Source organism: Branchiostoma floridae, chromosome 6 (genome assembly GCF_000003815.2).
Source record: "Branchiostoma floridae strain S238N-H82 chromosome 6, Bfl_VNyyK, whole genome shotgun sequence".
In the NCBI taxonomy this organism is placed as follows: Eukaryota; Metazoa; Chordata; class Leptocardii; order Amphioxiformes; family Branchiostomatidae; genus Branchiostoma; species Branchiostoma floridae.
Genome location: NC_049984.1, coordinates 12,435,210 through 12,454,763, shown reverse-complemented (window position 1 = coordinate 12,454,763; position 19,554 = coordinate 12,435,210). Strand labels below are relative to the sequence as shown.

General features: G+C 42.8%; 1 protein-coding gene and 1 long non-coding RNA gene across 4 annotated transcripts in view; one reads left to right on the top strand and one right to left on the bottom strand.

Moving 5' to 3' along the window:
• LOC118417916 (neuropilin and tolloid-like protein 2) overlaps positions 1-19,554 on the top strand; it is a 74,041-nt gene that overhangs the window by 19,771 nt on the left and 34,716 nt on the right. For 2 of the 3 annotated variants that reach the window (XM_035823677.1, XM_035823678.1), the window contains exon 3: positions 5,668-5,756. In XM_035823677.1, coding sequence (XP_035679570.1) covers positions 5,720-5,756 — 37 coding nt within the window. In that variant the 5' untranslated portion in view covers positions 5,668-5,719. Of the gene's footprint in view, positions 1-5,667; positions 5,757-16,966; positions 18,370-19,554 lie in introns of those variants that run through there. The other variant, XM_035823679.1, reaches the window with a different exon arrangement.
• Positions 9,165-14,912, bottom strand: LOC118417917. The gene is made up of 3 exons (XR_004831404.1): positions 14,596-14,912; positions 14,293-14,431; positions 9,165-10,099 (listed from the first exon to the last, which is right to left on the bottom strand). It is a non-coding gene; the product is annotated as an uncharacterized LOC118417917 (long non-coding RNA).

Sequence of the window (19,554 nt, the reverse complement as noted above, 5' to 3'; positions counted from 1 at the left end):
AGCAACGGCTACAGTAGTGGGGACTGTTTTAACCACAGCAGGTTACCACCAGAGGAGGTCAGACAGCTATCCCAGCATTCCTTGCAATACTGTTCCACGATAAACATCCCAGATGGCTGGCTGTGAGCATCGAGCATGTTACCTTTGACTTTTACGAGCAACTGGTACACCTTGATTAGTGATATTTTGTTGTTGTTGTTGTTGTCAAAAACCTAAAGTAGTATTGAATTTCCGTACAACTTGTGTGATAGAATCAGAAAGGCTGATGGACCAATGAGGTAAATATTCACTTCAAACATGGTACGTGCCCAAACCTAACCAACCTGCAGTACTTCTGTGTCAAAAAAAGAACACCAGTGGAAAAGTAGAGAAAGTGATATTTGATGTTGTTTTTGTAATGATTGTGAACAGAACGATTACTTTCCAGTAGTTACAACAAGGTTGATAAGCCTGTCTGAGTTACATACAAATATATCCATAGTTTTTGACAAGTTAAAACGATATGGGCAATTTCACATTTTTGTTACTATCTAAAAATGTATATATCTTATATGTGCACAACCCCAATTAACAAACTTCCCTGTCGCCAATGTTTGACATGTTCATTACTCTTCCACACGTCTTCTATGATAAATCGTAAACTAAACGCTTCACATCCTGTGTTGTCTAGACAAGATATATTGTATTCCCGTAAGTATTTTGACGTTGAGTAAACTGTCCTATTTCCGTAGTTTATTCTCCTCTCGAGAATACGGGCAGTAAGGTTAATGTGTTAACAGGCAGGTGGGATGGATGGGTGATGTAATCGTGATTTCCCCATGCTGACCCTCGCTTTCTCATGGGTTACTTGTCAAAACGTTTACAAGCCTCCACTCGTTGACGTATTTGACATGAGCTTAGCTATGCCCATCAACCTTCAACGAGGGTCTTCGTACTTAAATCAAGGAGGTTGAAAAAAGGACCTCCTTGCTTAAATCTAGTAGATTAATCCCCTATTCATGAATTCAGGAATTAGATATCTGTCGGTGGTGATACGGTATTTTGTCCCTACATTTCTAGTTACAACGTACATGGTCTAAAAAAATTAGGCATCAAATTCGTCCATCTTTTTTACTTTGTCCATCACGTATCGTCTTCCGGGAGGGACGTAAAACGGGGGTCCCGTGCTCGAGGAGGTGCCTCGACCACGTTAAACAGCCTCATTACTCATACTGGGTACCTACTGGCTGGCAAAATACACCAGATGATTATTATTATTATTATTACTTTGTAGCCATCCATATTGGATGCCATCCATAAAATCTACTTGCTGTGGCCTACGATGGTGACAGAACAAGTTCACAAGCCTGATTTATTCGGCCTCTGTCTCACTAGACTATCGTAAAGTTGCACTTTAGGAATAGAGGTCCGTCGACCGTCAAAATGGCGTTCCCTAGGCAGCACTTAAGAAACCCTCTTTCCATTAAGCAGGTAATTTCGCGTCGTCGAGGTTGGTTTCCCTTTGGGTGAACTATTCAACTTTCAAATATAAACTTTAATGTAATGACAGTAGTAGTAAATGTGCAGTCCTAGTTGCCTTCATCTCGTGTTAATAGCATCACTTTGAAGTGGTGCTAAAGGATGCCTGGAGAATCGGTAGTCTGGTTTTGGCTTTGGTCCAATATCAAGTAATTACAGTGGCTACACCAACAAAGTTATGAGATGATGACAGGTCTGAAGTGCCGGAGTGCCGGAAAGTTTGCCACGTAGGCCTTCTTCCCTGTTAAGGGTGGTATTGTACATTCTTCCTAGGTCCTTCATGATCTTTTCATTCCTCAATTTCTTTCTATTTCTACCCGACGCAAGGATATCCCTCCGGTCCCTGTTGTATCGAGATCTCCTACCGATCTGATCTCTATGCATAGTTCCCGCTCCTGATTTCCGCCGAGACAGTCAGAACCGATGTTGTGGATTATCTTGTCTCTTTGTCTCCTTCCTATCGTCCATCATGAGTGCCAGGACCGCATCTCTTTGGAAGGTCGCGGTACCTCCTCCTCTCTCTGAGATTAAAGATATATGTTCTTATATACTACTCTTAAACAACAAAGGACGTGTGCTCAAGGGACGGGCTGAGATGGATTATACATAGAATAATGTGAGAATTGAAGAAAAATGGATGACAAAAACGAACGTTCACATAACTATAGCTTCCTTTTGCGATTTATCATTGTCATTAATCATTTCTACATCTATTAATTGAACCATAATGATTTTTATCCAACTTAGGAGACTACAGCAGTGGGCCGATTTGGTGTTCTTGTCTTCTATTTTGAGACATGTCAGTTCATCATTTCTTTATAACATACAGTTTCTGGCCTGAAAGATAGATATTGATAGATGACTGCAGTCAGCTACCTGAATCCAGTCGTAGCAGGAGAGATTGATGGACGACACAATGGCTCTGCCCTTCACAGGAGAAAAACGTCTATCTCATGAATAATTTGTGGGAGGCAGACCTTGATGTTATGGGCGAATGAAGATACATTGCATAGTTTTTTCGTGGTTTAGATGTTTCATTATTTAAAGCTCCTTGTTACCCCTCCATACGCGCGTCCCTCTTGGCTGTTGCCCTATCGGCACCACGAGGCTTACATGATTTACACCAGCTTTTATTGCGGCCGACTTGAAGGAAGAAAAGGATAAAGAGGAAAGACCTCGATTTATTTCAGTCTGTTTTCCATTGACGTGGAACCTGAGGAGTGCGGGGAACATGGGGAATGCAGCCACCGCTGGTCAAATGGACAACAGCTGAACATAGAACTAAATTCAGCCTATGTCGACATCAAAACGGCGGTACATCTGTTAAAACGGAGGTTTTGTAATCAGTTCTAATTCTTGTATTTATTTGTTTGTTTGTTTGTTTGTTTGTTTGTCTTCGTGTGTCTTTCCACAGTAATATGAATATTGCATAATTGCAGCATGTAAGGTGGGAGTGGTGTAAAAAGATACTTGGAGAATTGAAAGTATGGTTTGGTTCGGGTCCAATGGTGCTGTGCTAGTCACGTTCATCCATTGGCACATGTAATGATAATCAAAACCTTATTTGCATAACTGATGAACTAAAATTGAACAAGATATACGAGAAACTCTGAATATTCCACGCACGAAAGTATGGCCACATAACGCTATCTATCTGCCTATCATAATCATAGACATTATAATACTAGTATGCACTTTAAGACCCTTCTTCTCTAAGACCCTGTACTGTTCTAGAGAGGAGTCCCTTGGGTAGGTTAGGCCCTTTTTAAAGACGACTATCGGGAAAGGCCATGAATGATAAATCATTGGTCAGAAACAGACTTAGCGCGTTCTCACCATGGTTATCCCACCACCCGCGGTGAGAAACGATCCTCCAAGCTAGGATCTGCGGGACTTCGCGAGATATTTTGGCTGAGACACATTTATTACGTTTCCATGTTCTCTGGACGTTCGGCTCTGAACTTTCGCCCCAGGCAACGCTCTAAATCACTCTGTGTAAGGCACCAGGAGATAAAAGGAGAGCCACGGTTAGAAACCAAGGCCGTGGCTTACGTTAGTCGGTAGAACAGCGGAAAAATATCCCCTGGGCAAGAAGGACTAGAGAAGGAGTTAGCATAACCTGCGTCGGTATTTCTGTGGTACTTTTTAGACGTAGATAATGAATAGGCTGCATCTGAATCGTAGGAAAATTTTGTCCTACATCCTACCGATTTTGTATGAAATGTTCGCGGCGGCTTTATGTTCGCGTTTTTCACCACGAAATCAAAACCACCGCAAACATTTCCCCTTATACAGAAAAAAATGCATGGCAGTTTCTACCGCGAACTTAAAACACTCCATTTTTCCCTGCCACGAAATTAAAAAGCCTTTTACAGTAATTCGTGACCTATACTTTTCTGTGTATGCTAAAATAACAAACTTGATCTTCAGATGTGCTTCCTTTCATGTAGTTTTAGCTGTTTAGTAATCAGTTGCGATTTATGATATTACCATATACAGAATGATAGCTGTGATGATGACTTTCATTTTCCTTAATTTTCGCAAGGTGACGCTATTTTGTGAACGGAACCTAAACTATGTAATCAGGCGAACTTGCGGGGACGCTACAGACTGGAATGAAATGACCATGATATTTCATGAGATAAAAACTTATTATGATAAAGAATTTATTCTGATATCAATCAAATCGTTTTTTTAACCAACACCCCTACTGAAGAAATGGATTCTTCATTACGTCACCCGAAACTTCTGAAATAGTCCAAACGATATGTCTCCAGATTTTCTACACCCTAACGGAGTCTGAATCCTTCTACAGAATATATTTGTATAAGGTTTCCCTATTAGCGGCTTATCTAAGATGGCGATGGGGAAAACACAGACAAACCCCTGAGATTAAACGATAAAGTCAGAGCCCGTGGCGCCTGTTTGAACCAGTGGAGGCTTTTGAACCTCCCGGAGAGAGCAGGTGGTTTTCGCGCCTTTATTTGATGGTTTCTCCTACGCTAATGCGGCTGCAGATGGATTGCACGGACTTTGAGTCGATGGCTCTTGTGTTTTTTCTCTCGCGCCGAAAAATCGATTTAGCGTCTTGTTGCATGAGAACGCATTGTTTTAACATGAAAGAATGGAGATTTAGACAGAGCAGAATCGACAGGAAATGGTGGCAGCGCTCAGACGGGTCACTGACCCCCGCAGTCATGGTAAAGTCGCGGATCAATGAGTAAGCCTTTAAAACGTTCTGCCATACTGACCCTGATTCACCTTGCCAGATGATTGCTCCAAGAAGGCTCAAGTACAAGTTTTGAGACCTCGTAGACTCCGGGGGTGCTGTATCGCAATGACCTGAAGGCACCTTAGGAGCCTGATGCATTCCTTAAGAGTTTCCAGTGATGTATTAAGGTTTACGATAATGCGACAGGTATACCTGCTGGAGTGGCCGTAGCGGTAGGTCTAAATGCATAGTCTGAAGAACATGATTTCAGAAAAGTTTGGTGTAATTTGATAACACTAGTACTGCTATGAAGGGGAAGGCCGAACGTGTGTGTGAAGAATGGCAGTTGTGTCAAGGTTAGCTGTATGTAGTGAAATCCTGTACATTGTTGCCAACCAAATGTATGGCCACAGCAGGTAGTTTTATGGATGAAATCTTCTGCAGACTCCAATTCTAACGAGAGAGCGCTAGCGCTAGAGCGAAGCAAAACTTGGCAACATGGTTAAAAAACATAATGTCTAAACTTTAAAAATAGAGACCAAAAACAATTGAAGTGACAAAACATAAAATCACTTTGCCACATAAAGGATAAAAGTTGTGGCAAACTAAAGTTGTGGCAACTACAATCACCTGTACCGCACCATGTCGTGCACCACTATTCTAGTTCTACAACTATCGGACTAGTTTCACTTCTACAAGTACGCTCATGGCTAGGCTTCCTCACGACATATTTTCGTATTTTCTAATTTTGTAATGTAGAGCAACTCCGAAGGGAAAACATTTCTCTTTTTTATGGGGAGGGGGGGGTGTGGCTAACATCCTTTGAGAACGATATGAAGGGAGAATATGTGAATAGAAATGTACCTATTCTTTGTGTTCATACCTTTCATTTCTGAGCAAAAAATAGTAATTATATATGTATCTGTTGTCCTCTCCAGATGGCATGGCGCGCATGTGCGGCCCGGTCCCGCCTCTGCCCACCTTCTGAAGATGAGAAGCTCTCCACTGCCATGGCGTAACGTGTACGGTAGGTGGCGCTTTTGACACACGTTGTTCTATAACTACGTAATCGATATCATATTTCGGACGCACAGAATTCGATAAAGAGTTAAGCTGCAGTTCAGTGATTCGGTGTAATCTAATTCTTCTATACCTTCCAATCACGGCCGATATGTTCCGTTCTGTTTGTTAAGTGTTGCATTCTCATCTGGCAAACACTAGCGGGTGTTATTAGAATATAGACAGTGAGCGATGGGCAAGGCGATAAGTCTCCTTGGGGCTGTTCGGGTCGTGGGAACACTGGCCCATAAAACGCACTGTCGTTTGCAATCCCCCCAAACCGTTTTACTGCCCAGGTATATTGCTTCCATATAAGGACAACTGGCTGTTGGGAGTTCATTTGTGGCTTGTCAACGTGTAAAACTTAACGAGGAAATCTACGGGGATAAAACGGCACGTTCATCTATTAAACAAGATATGATTTAGTGCCACGCACATAGGCTAACAGTTAAGGGTTATTTACAGTACATTGTTGTCTTCCCAAAGACGATTATGTCTTAGGCAGCGTTTGCCTATGTATGTGCGTGTGTTAGTCTCCAAGATAACTCAAGAACAGATGGATAGATTGGTTTCATATTTGGTGTGTCGGTAGATTGTGACAAAAACTTGAAATTATAATATTTTGGGGCCCTGGTGGCTTTCAAAGGTACTGCAGTGGAACGTCTGGTTTTGGTATCTCGCTCGTCTATTTGTAAGAACAAGAAGGTGTTTGACAAGATTTGATCTGCATTAAAGCTACCCGGCTATGGCATCGGATTCTAGACCATCTAAATGCCTTTGTCGATACAACGTGTTTTGAATTTATCGATTGAAAATAGAAAAAGGAGATTGAAGCTTAGCCCCCATAGCAGGCTCTCTGAGGCTTTTTTTGGCTCATAATACACTTTTGCTGGCCAATTCTATTTGTACTCGGTCGCTGATTGCTGGCCTTATCTGACTGCCGGCCTCGCAGTCAGATAAGGCCAGCAATTAGCGACCAGATAAGGCCAACAATCATCGACCAAGTACAAAAAGAAATGGCCAGCAAAAGTGTATTATGAGCCAAAAAAAGGCCTCAGAGAGCCTGCTATGGAGCTTGCCCTAGCGACCAAGTGTTGCCTTCAAGGCAACTTAGATAAACAGAATCTAATGATTAATTTCACCTAATCTTTTGATAATACAACATTATGTGCTGACGCGAAAATAGCTTTATACTGGCAAGCACATCAAATCCTAACAATGTTTGATGATGAAATGCGAACAACCCTGGCCCTACATACTCCACTGGGATGCCTCTCACTAGGCCAGTGCACTTATTTGTAGCGTCCCAAAACACAACGTGCACAAGCGGGACTCCAGGCGATCAGTCTGGCTCGTGAATTGTTTGTATTCATCAATAACTAGTGGTAAAATAAACTTTCAACAATAACTAGACACCTTCTAACCCTTGACCGGTATGGTACCCCAGTGGCGATGTGTTATCAGACATGTACAAGAGATGTTGTTTTGCAGTTAACAATAGCATTCATCACAGTTTCTGTTGGGTATTTGGTCAACATTGCCCCAGTATTTCGCCCGTTGCATTACGTTGCGTACGATATAGTTTCCAACACAGCATTTATTTGGAAACTGGATTTTGGCAGGATATCACCTTTTTCGCGAATACATGAACACAACCTTATACAATACTTCCAGTCGAAGTGCTGTAGCATAAATATAGATATAACATTAAATATACTCCCAAATCGGTTTGAAAATCATTACGATTTTCCATGTTGACAGTGTTACAGAGGTTGTATTGAAGACTGAGCCGCGAAATGTCCAATGTAATGCAGAGGAAATAAGATCCACATCTGAGATGAAAGGCTACACGATGCCACTCTGTGAGCATCAGAGTAATCTCCATGCCGTCCTGGTCTCATAACGACTTTACATCTTCTCAATAGACGACATTCCCTTCCACGAACTAGTTATTGTACCGCTGGTGGACTGAAATTGCCTTTGATAACGGTTTATGTATGACTTCGATTGAATCTAACAAGATCTTTGAGACTTACATAAACGTAATCCCGGCTTTCCTTCCAGGCATCTCTAATAACAGCATAATACCGCACAAACTAAGTCATAATACCTCAGTTCCTACATCATGCTAATTCAAACGATGGTACTCCACTCTGGGAGATTGAATAAAGCACGCGGACGCAATAGGAGAGAGGATTGTTGTCTCATGCGAATTGAATCAGGGGACGGTTGGTGTTTTATCTCCTTCCGTCTCAGGATTACATACGTCTAACTCTAAGTCTGTCTTGATTCTCAGTAAGATCGAGTTTTCACTCTGAAGAAATTGCTAACAAATACCTTGCTTTGGCAGCCCTAGATGAAATAATACATTGCCTGTGTCTCTGTATCCGTTGATGTACATCTGGGCATCAGTTCCCCTGTATCCGTTGGTTCGTCATGCGCAAGACTCCGGGTGGTGAATTGTTTGTATTTATCAATATTCCGTGGTAAAATGAACTGTTAACTGTAGCTAGACACCAGCATGGTACCTCAGTTACAATGTGTCATCAGTCATGAGTTGTAGCCTAGTAGTTACAACAGAAATCATCACGGATTCTGTTGGATGTTTGGTCAACGTTGCATCATAACTTTGTCTGTTACATACAGCATCTTTTCCAACACAACATTTTGAAATTGTATATATAGACGAGATAGCATCCTTATATATACATGACTTAATGTGGTACGTTTTGTACGATTTATATCTTCCTCACCTTCCTCTGACATGGCGCCTTAATGATTTGACAGGTACGAATTCACCTATTATATTACCCTTCCCAATCACGGCATGATGCATTAGCTTTAATATGATATGACGCGGAAATAATCCGGAAGTGAAATATTTGTCGGTGCCTTTTAAGCCCCTCGTTAATGAAATTGTGTCGGGGGGAGATTAAAGCTCACCCCGCTGCTCCGTACATCCTCCCCACATGTGCCCGGGCTGCAGAGGGGTGCTGCCAATCACTGTGTCATCATCATATAGCTCGTTAGCGCACCTTTCACAACGCACTACTGTAGGCTCGACTAATCTTATCATATAGATGGCACATTTTGGGAACCTCAAACCTGATGTGAGCGTGCGAAATAAATGGGTAATAAAAAACTGTCTTCAATATGAAATCGATGCGGCATGCTATACAAATGGATTCTTTATCTTTGCTCTTTCACATCTTCTTTGACTTTAGAAGATACAGCTCATTTGCATCCATTTTCGATGTTTTATTTTTATTTTTTCAGCATACGTTTGCTCATTTTGCAGGGGTTGTGTATGATTTACAGTATGGTCGAAAACATTTTGGGAAACGGAGGAAAACTGATGCGCGCGGGGATGTTTCCAATAGTCAGTTTGGCCGTAGTAGATGAAACATGAATGTTTTCAGATGTCTGCTGCCATGAAAAAATGAATATTTCGGACAGAATGGGACATCAAGTGTTTTCTGGCGCCTTCCTAAACTCCTATACAATAAGCCCTTCTCCTTTGGATGGGCACTCGGCATGGACATTTATTTCTGCACGTTCCACCTCGTGAGAAAAGGTGCATCAGAAGAAAGCTTCAGATAGATCGTACCTCGACGATTTCCTCGTCATTGGTTTTCCCGTTTTTAGGAATGCCTATTGTAACGTCCAACACTCCCATTTTGTATTTAGTTTTCCAACAATTACCAGCAATCTTAGCCTGGAGTCCAGCCTTGTTAGGTCCGCTCCCAACGCAGTACTGCCCGTTGCTACCAAGGCTGGACGTACGTTGGTCTCCAGACTAACCTAATCCAGCTCGGAGGCAACCTCCTCAAAACGGTTCCAATCTTGGAGAGCAATCGCGGCGTTTGGAAGGAGAAAACGAGCGGGATGTGTGCAGCGAACTCTGCATTAAGGACAACGGCCCTGTCTTACAGATGGTTATCTGTATGCTAAACAAAGACTGTATCGTTTAACGCACACCTATAAGTTCTCTCTCCGTCATGATGTGCCGAGTAATCGTAAACCAGTGTCGAACTTAACTTCCAAGCAGCGACATCATTAGATTAAGGCAGTTACTTATATGGGTTTTATTTTTGGCAGGAGTCGTAAAAACGCAGTCTGTACTTCCGTAGATGAAAAATCATCTCTAGTTGATGTCTTCCGGGGCCTGACTCTGTGATGAAACGGTAATACTGCCGCCATCTCTGAGTGATAATTTCCGGGTAGGATGAGACGCCAGGTATGATGGTTCTAAAGGGCCTGTCCAGGAATCATCAACAACACCACTGCTGCCCGGATGCCCATCTGCCGTGCCTGGAATGAACAACAAGTTAGCTTTTAAAGAGTGATGAATATTCCGTCCTCACCGCCACTGGTCGATAACGACAGCGGGCAATTTTTCTTCCAGGTACCGTTTGTCAGGAAGATTTTCTACTGGTAGATATGAAGGGTTAGCTGATACATAACCGTATACAGCATGATCTGTGATGGTTGGTAGTGTTACAGACGTCAAAAGGTAAAGGTATTCCTATATATAGCCTCTGTGAGAGCGTAGGCTCGGTGGGTTGTTATCCACTGTGACTAGGGCAGGGTATTGAAAGCCGAGCCGATTTCTCTCCTATACCATTGTCTTTTACCTCCCCAACCGAAGTCCAATTACCACTTGGCTAGAGTGAGGAAAGTTATGTCAAGCGCCTGTCCAAAGGACGCAAGGTCTAGCCAAGAGCACCGGGAATCAAATCCACGACCTCTCGATTTCGTGTCCGATGGCCTAGCCACTAGTCATTCGACGCCACGACTCGGGTGTGTTGGCATTCCAATAAGAGACAACATTGGTGATGACGATTGTTCCACAAACATGTTTGTTTTACTCGTTCTATAGCTACAAGACAGAAATACCGACCTACTGAAGTTCTTGCTGTTGTGTTGGTTTGAATGAAATATTAGACAAATGCAAATCAAAGGCAGTCATTGCATTTTTACAGCTTCACTTGTCGAATTACAATTTAACTATGATAGCTGCTACACTTGTGTAAGACCACAGAAAGTACATTTTATGGATGACATCCTTTGTAGACTTCAAATGTTTATATGACAGCCCGAAAAAAAAAATTTGAAGCAACAAAACACGGTATTACAGCCAACAAGTTCTTTTTTTTACTGTATTCAAGAAGCGTACAGAGTGACACTGGTGTGTAAGTCTAATATGATTGACCAAGTTTGTAACTACACTCATGGTTACTTGGCCTTAAATTCTGTGAAGGGTTGAGTAGTTTAGAAGCTACTTTTACCGATCAAAATGCGCTGCCATGAGCCGTCCCTGCTATCAAGTTCCCATGCACTCAGTATAGTAGAATCCGTGCCAAGTTTTGAAAAACATGTCGACTTCAATATAGTCAAATCCAATCAATTAAGTTTGAACCGGCGATCACCCTAGTTCTAAATCGTAGCCCCTGAATAAGACTAATGCTAGAATTGATGCGTTTATGATAGATAAAGCACGTATTAACATGAATTATGCCTGACACCGTGCCCAGCTATCTGTGTGGCGACCGTCCAACTCATTACAGATACGTGACAGTTTTATGAAGATCCTGTCGATAGTCTGGGTGGTGCTCGTCACTGCCGTGTGCCACGCTTGAGTTAAGGGCACTGGTGATGCTTGACTGATACAGAAGGAGGTTGCTAAAGAAAAGACGTGAAATTGGCCTATATTTTGTATGATATAATCTGCTAGCATTCTGTCGGGGACTTTGTATGATATATTGTCATTAGTCGTAGCTTGTCCTTGTTGAGGTAATATGTCTGTATAAATCGAGTTCACATATCATAAGGCGGCGTACTGTAAGATAGTTACGCTGTCTTCAAATGAAAGTTCATAAAGATTCTATACGCTATTCCCAGGCTCAAAGTAAGCGCTAACTGACGAGCTTTCGGCCAGTCCTCTGGCCCTTCTCAGGCTGAATTGGCCTATCAAATTTGTCACATGACCTGAACGAATGTGTGACGTCAGCAACGGGTCAAATGTGCCCGGCACTTGAAAACAATCCCGTCAACCAGCCCCCGAAGTAAGTTGCATTGGTAAAGACGGTTTATGTCTTTACACAAAATATGCCTAATATCAAAGGACAACTAGCCTCACAATCTTATCTAAAGTAAAAGACAAACATCCAACTCTTTCGTAGCAAATCAAAGAAAGTTTACCAACAGTGACTACTTGCGACGCAGTCATGTTCCTCGTAGGTGTTACTACGATTTCGATACCGTGTAATTTTCAAGCAGGCTGTGACAAAACCGTGACAAGTAAGGACCAAAGACAGCCTTTTCAGCTCATTGTATAGCTCTTCACGACAAGCCCGACCAGTCTCAGATTCCCCGTGACTGTTAGAGGAGTACTTCCTTTATAGCTCCCACCCATCACCAGCGCCATAAACCGCTCTAACTCTCTCTCTCACTGAGTTCTTGGATCGATAGCTGATGTATTGGCAGACGGCGGAACAGCCGGTACACGTTTGAGTCTGCTTCCTAAACACTCCCTTATTAGACGGCAATCCTACAGAGACCAACAAAAATCAATACCCCATTGCACCCTTCATAAAGGCCATATTGTTTCAGCTTCTGGCAGTGTTACGAAGTGTACAAGTATGAATGTTTGGCGCCATTGAATACTCGCAAAGGGATATTTGGAACTCCAGGTTATTCACTGGCCTATATCTGTCATGAACAAGCGCCATGGCAATCCCACATTTTGCATACAATGTCGTAATTTGCTAGTACTTTATGTCTGACGAAGAACCCTTGACACTGGCCCGACCGTTCTTTGATTATCACTAAGTTTCCTTTGGCATGTTTTCGTGAATGGTATGAGGTGTATTTTTCTCCATGCAGTGTTAAAACACTGCATGACGTTTTATTTTGAGCCTCTAGCTAGGTTATCATACTAAGTTGGGCAGATCTAGAGCTAATATGTAACAACATCGATTATATCGACTCGTGTTGCGAAATTACGTTAAAAATAGGTCACTATAAATATTGCAGGTCTAATTCTGCACAACCTGTTCTGTCTGAACCAAAGGATAATTGTTCTGGTCTCGTATTGAACAGCGATGGCAGAATGCTTTTACAAATGTTAAGAAGATAAATGGCACAAGACCACCAACAGCAGTGAATTATGCATCTTTACAGAATGGGGACTTGTAAAGCCGAGCAGGTAATGAATTTCGTTATCAACTGCAAGAAATATGACATAAAAGATAGAATATAGGAATATTATTAATGATTTACTTCTACATACAAACCTTTATGACTGATCACTTGAAACGATCAGCTAAGAGACATAAAGACACCTATGCCTACAAAGTTCTGTGTATCATTGGTATTCTCTTTGTGTTATTGAAATTGTTACAAGCTACTGTATGTCTGGTAGGAAATCGAGTTAACTGGCATGAATGGGGTTCATTCGCCGGGCTGGTTAGACAAAATTGAGGGAACAACAGAGAACCTAACAATGTATGAAGGTTAGTTGCGAGTGCAAGAGGGTTACATGGTACGAACAAAATGATTTGATAAGTAAACGTCCAGTGCATGTTGCTGTATGTGGAATAAAGGAGGTTAAAGATTCCAAGTTTAATGTCCTGAGAAATTGATCGAAGCACCTCCTGGACATTGTTGTACAGATCTAAAAAAATGGTCGAGATAACAACTATGTACAGGTTATGGGCCTTCACCTCTCGCTTCGCAGGCCTAGTTAGAACCGTGAATTTCCTTATTCAAATTTGTAGACGTCACTAAGTGTCAGTTGTAGAGGAAGCAAGGCTTATAGTTTCTCTGTAGGCTATTAATCCTCAACCCTCCCTGTTCTTGAATAACAGTACGTTTGTAAGAACTGTCCCTTGGGCCGTGTCGCTGATGTATATCTATACATTAGGAAGAAAGATCTTTATCTTACGTTGCAAGTATCCGCGAAAAGTTTTCCTATCAATCTTAAAACGCAACATCCCTAACAGAAAAGTAATCATGTAAGGCTTGTTGTAGTGAACCATTTTTCTCCTACACTCTTCCTTCCGCCGACACTCAAGACAGAGAGAGGATGTGGTTTACGGGGTTGGAAACCTTGGAATTACACCGATTTCACATTTTAGCAGTATCTTTTCAGAGAAGACTGGAGCTTTTATTTATAAAAAGAATATAACGTTTGTTTGCCAAATAACTTGCTGCCCATCGTTACTTTACTGTTGTATTTTTGACAACACTATTGGTCCTGCAGAATAACATGTAAACTAGAAATGGAACATTTCATTTGCAAGCAAATACAGACGAACTTAATTGCACTACAATTGTACATGGTAGAATGTATGGCAACAACTATTGCACAAAGAACAGAATAAAGGTATAGAATAAGGATTAAAATCCTAATTAACATAAAAATAACATAATTCTTAATACATAATGTTTACTTTCACATGCTAACAAACAACTACTCTGTTTATTCTTACTGAAACACATACCTATACATGGTGACCAGCCCCTCCAGCTCTGTCCTGCCACTCGTTACTAATGCAATCGAATACCACAGTGTGTCCGCTACGTTTTAATTTCTCGGTAACCATGGTGACAGCCATCTCTTCTAGGTCACTGACCTCATTCCTTTGAAACGAAAGGAGAAGAGGAAGAAACGGAGAAAAAAAGCACGGTAAACATAAAGAAGAACACAGAAGCATGGAATAGCCATTAGAAATTTCACTTTTATCTTTTGTCGTGACCGGTCAGCATACGACTGTGATGAGGCGAACCGTTCCCGTGACGCTGACCTGACATTCGCCCTGGTTCGGCCCGGGTCCATTGATGTAGCACTTATCGATTGGCGAAGAAGCGGAATTGCAGACATGCCAGCCGTGGCCTGCGCGCGGGCGGAATACTGGCCGTCACTCATCCAGCAGCACAGCAGCACCCAAGAAATCCATATCGGCCTCGCGAGCCGGAGCTGTAAGAACATCACAGCGCGCTCTTTGTACTTGCCGGAATCGCAGCGCCAAGGAAAGGTCAGAGATTATACGACTCAAGACGCTACTACTGTTAGGATCCTAACAAGTTTAGAAGCACTTAAGGGGTATCGGGAAGATGTAATAAGAACGATTGCCTGATTGGAAAAACGGATTGTACCTTGACTTAACATGCTCGATAGAGCGGCGGGTGTAATCCAGGTTTTACTGTAACACTGCCGTACGGCTGCCGGGATCGCCTTGGTGCTGAAAGTACTGCTGTCGGACTAATTCTATTGGATGGCGGCTGTCTCTCACACGACTGGCACCGGGCAATTTTGGACACGACCGCTATCGGTCTGAACGGTGACGCTGTCGTTTCTGAGACGTGGCGTGGACCCAGAGAAGGGTGCGAGCTCCAGTTGCATTATTTATCCCGCACGTCACGCCCAGCTCAATAACGTTGTCCATTTGTAAGTGGGGCCCCTTTCAGGCCGCCGGTACCATGCATTATGGATCTTCCGACCGCTTAAAGAGGATGAAACATCTCTGCACGCTCTGAAGTGTGTGTTGGATATTTTGCTCGTTAAGGATACCACGGGTAACCGGGTCAGCACAAAAAAACTAGACTGGCAGTGTCAGGGAGATATAAAGGCTTAAGAAAGTTGACAAAGAACAGAAAAGAGTGCCACAGCAGGTTGGGGGCAGTCCGTCGGACGGGAAAGTAAATCAAGCACAGCGGGAAGAGCAATAATACTGCTGTTATCTTCTGGTTACTTTCTCCCGGCGCTACATTGGTATTACGGACATTGTCTGGTGGTATCAAACAGGCTTTGTACAGACGTTATAAGAAGTCACAAAGGCTTAAGATGTCGACAGCATGACAACCAAAAGAATCGGTGAATCTATGATTCCGTAAGCAGGAAACCTAAAGAAAAGAGGAGTTAACAGCTTGATTGGCCCTTGTTTTTTTTCAAACTCTCCAGGAGAACGTCTGAAGGGTCGAAAGCCAGTGCGGTCTGCGGGAATCTGAGTTATTGCAGAACTCCAAACGGTTTCTGCGTCGATCAAGTCTTGTGAAACAGCACCGGGACCGATACACAACTGGGGCTTTACAAATGCTCTCTTCCAGGCATGTGTTCAAGTTCATTCATCCCCGAACGATGCTTGACTAAAGGTGCTTTGACGCGTCCATTTCCGTCTTCATCTGAGAAGAGGACTTCAGAGAACGCTTCTACGTGCCCGTGTCTCAGTGGGTGCAATTGAACCTAACATACCAAATTACTTCCCTGAACCTACAGCACGAAAGTCACTCATTACAATACCAGTAAAAGGCACTCGGGAGCGTGGATCATACTTACGAGGCCCGTAAACTCTGGCATGTGGCTCCCAGAAGGCTCGGTGATGCCTCATCATTGTAAATTCTAATCCACACAACGTTACAGACATCTGTTCCGATTATTTGAACTATTGTGAACAGGGCTGATTCTTGTGAAGAAGACAGTCAAGGTTGAACACTGGCGTGCAGAAATGATGTAGTTATAAATACCACCGGCTTTTCCCATCAACGGGAAGGACTTGCAAACTCACATTCTGTACGATTCGTCAAGTTCGTAATTTTCACAATGATTGGTACCGTCAGCCCCAACAGCTGAGTGAGCCCAAATTCCATTTCAGCTGGCATTGTGTTACGGAAATCAGACACCCTGCGTGTATCAATATCGACGTTGACAGCGTCTTACCCAAGCGTAGACTATTCTCCTTCAACCGATCCCACAAGACTCTTTAAAGTCCGCTACTGACATTCTAACTGCCTGCTCCATTACGTCTTGGAAATTACGAAGCGAGGTAAATCCGAGAGGATTGTAAGGTCTTCCAATTTTGGCATGAAAATGAGAGTCCTGCCACTTAGACATGACCAGTAGAACCAGTGATCATGGTACGTGCAAGGAATGGGAACCGTAACATTGGTACGGACATATGTACGTTACCAGTGGTCACTTTTCTCTTCACAGATCTACGTTGAACTAGACATATAGCTGTAGGAATATTATCAGTACCGTAAACGGTTTTGATACAGACGGCAAGGAAAGAAGAAAAAACACTTTCCGGATGTAGTTAAAAGTGTACACACTAAAGACGCTATTGATAAGAAGGCTGGATGTTTATCATGTATTACATTCCAAATTCTGAATTCTTCATATACTGAAGGTGCTGGTATATCTGAATGCGTCTTTTAGTTTATTACTCTTCCCTGCCGACGTAAAAGCAGGCAAGATTTGAAAGGAAGCCGACAAGGCCAGAGAACGATGCTTCACTATCAACGAGAGAAAATTAAAAAGGAAGAAACACCCCCATTGGAGCAAATGAGAAATCAATCAACCGGAGGTATCACTGCGTAGCTGAGACGCGGTGGAGTCAACAAGTCTACAGCGCCAAGTACGTCTCCGGGTTGTTAAACTCCGGCGAGCGGGCACCGCGGGTGGAGGAAACATAGCGATTGTTGCCAGGCTCGTTTGGGCGACTGATTCATTACAGCTTGTACACACGACAGCAGCTCGATTCTCACGATAATGATACAACAAAACAAGACTAATCTATAGCCTTCGGTGATCGTATAAGCATCGTAAACTGGCTTCTAATAATTCCCCGGTAATCTCTCGTCTGCAAGAAGTCATAGAAACGCTTGTCTCCACTTCTTATCCGCAGGGTTCTTAGACAGCAATTATTTCCCCCTGCTCGAAACGATCATGACAAATATCACCTTAACATAAGGCTCCAGCTTCATTCAGTGCGAAAACAATTACCCAGCAGCCAGTAGGTTTCTTGGCACAGGAGTTTGTGTTTGAACAAATGTAGCACACGGCGCTACTCCAGACCCGGGCGTGCTAAAATTGGCCAGAAGCTCTTCCACCCCCTGACGTTCCGGGGATATTTGGTCTGGCGCTATACTCGTGTTCGTTCTGCAGGTGGGAGGTTTACCCAAGACCTTTCCAGGGGAACTAGATTTTTGATGAGTAGGCGCTTCCAAAGACGGGCTTCTTTCTTCTTAACCTTGGAGTGAAGGCTTTTCACTCACGACACTTCCTTCAGGAATACCTGTATTAAGATACAGGCGGTATATACAAGGCAAGTGATAATACGGTGTACAACAGTGAAGTTGCCTGCAGAGAGGGCCTAACATTCGGATGTAGCATTCAGCGGCGCCGTTAGTCTATTACCTTTATGTGTTCCCAGCTGATTTACAAGGGCCTGCCTGTAAATGAAGCTAGCAGGTGGCGTCACCTTCTCTCGGAGTGGATTGGTTGGTTGTGTGAGCGCACCCGTGGCGCGGGAGGCGGCAGTGTAACGTTTACCGCGGCGAAGGAGAACAAGCTACCCGCGCTTCTGTAGATTGACTCGCAGAAGGACGCACCACCCCGGAGGCTTCATACGTCACTATTAACCCGCGGGACGTACGGCCAGGCGACCGGAGGTACATAACCGCCGGAAGAGAGAGAGAGAGAGGACCGGGAAGGACTGTAGAACGCCGATCGGTAACCGTCTCCGCACCTCAGCGGGCTCGGCAAGGGATGAACCAAGGAGTGGCGATAGTAAGGAGTTGTAAGTAAGACCCTCTTTATGCAAAATATAACTTCATTCTGTACGCAACAAATATTCATGTCAAATGTAGCTAATAATCCATAACCTTCCAAACGAAGTAAATGATCTGATTCATGCGAGGTTTTTTCTCGTCTCTACTAAACACGGGCGGTTTGTTACTTCACACATTGCCCAGAATAGTATCGAACCCGACAACAATTGATGCGCCCTCCGTTCCAAATGTCCCATTCTTCTGAGTTTAATTTTCTGCTGGAGGATTTAACTGCCTATGACAGGGAGGTATGCAGCCCGGAGAGAGGGTGTGTGGTTACAGAGCCATGCCGGGCCGGTGACTATTTGTTATTGATGACTGACACCCTCGCCCGGGAATGGGTGATTAGATCATGGAGCTCGTGCCGTGTCCTGCCGTTTGATTGACAGGCTTTTCTGACGACATTCACGAGGAAACCGCATGTGGAAATCATAAAGATAGATTGTGGACCGAAAGTATAATTACGACACGCTCTGTCGGGATTTCAAAGTCAACTAATTCTGGTTTATTTACCATCAGAGGAAAGGTCATGATATATCATGTAGTATAAAACTGATGATGAGGTGCTTAAAATTTTGTTAATGAGTCTTTATGTATATATAGCATGTCGTAATTACATTAACTAGCAGGGAGGCAGCGATGATTAGCATTTGTTTCCTACAAGTTATTTGCCCACATGTTTTCCTTTTTTCAGTTTATATAGATTTTGCGTCGCAACTTCATATTTTCGTACATAGAATCTAAATAATTACCATGTATCAACTTAAAAACAACGGAGGAATTATAAAATGAAGTAATGTTGATGGTCTTGTATTCCTGAACAGGCATTTACGAATTATGCACATTTTCTTGTAACGTTTCATTGATCGTGCACGTGTTTATAAGTGCAATTACATTGACGAGATGGGCGAGGGGAATTTTATGGATGATTGTGATTTATGATTTTTATTTCCTCATTTCATACATAGATGCAAGTATTTACATCAATAGCCGAAGAAAGTTTTGATATTAGGGGCGCGTATATCAAGATAATATTCAGCATTAGGCCTTGTCAAGTTCATTGATTTTACTGTCGAAAAAAAAGTCGAGATCATAATGACTTTAATACATGACGCCTCCCATGTGCAAGGGTGTCATCAATCTCAATTTATCAG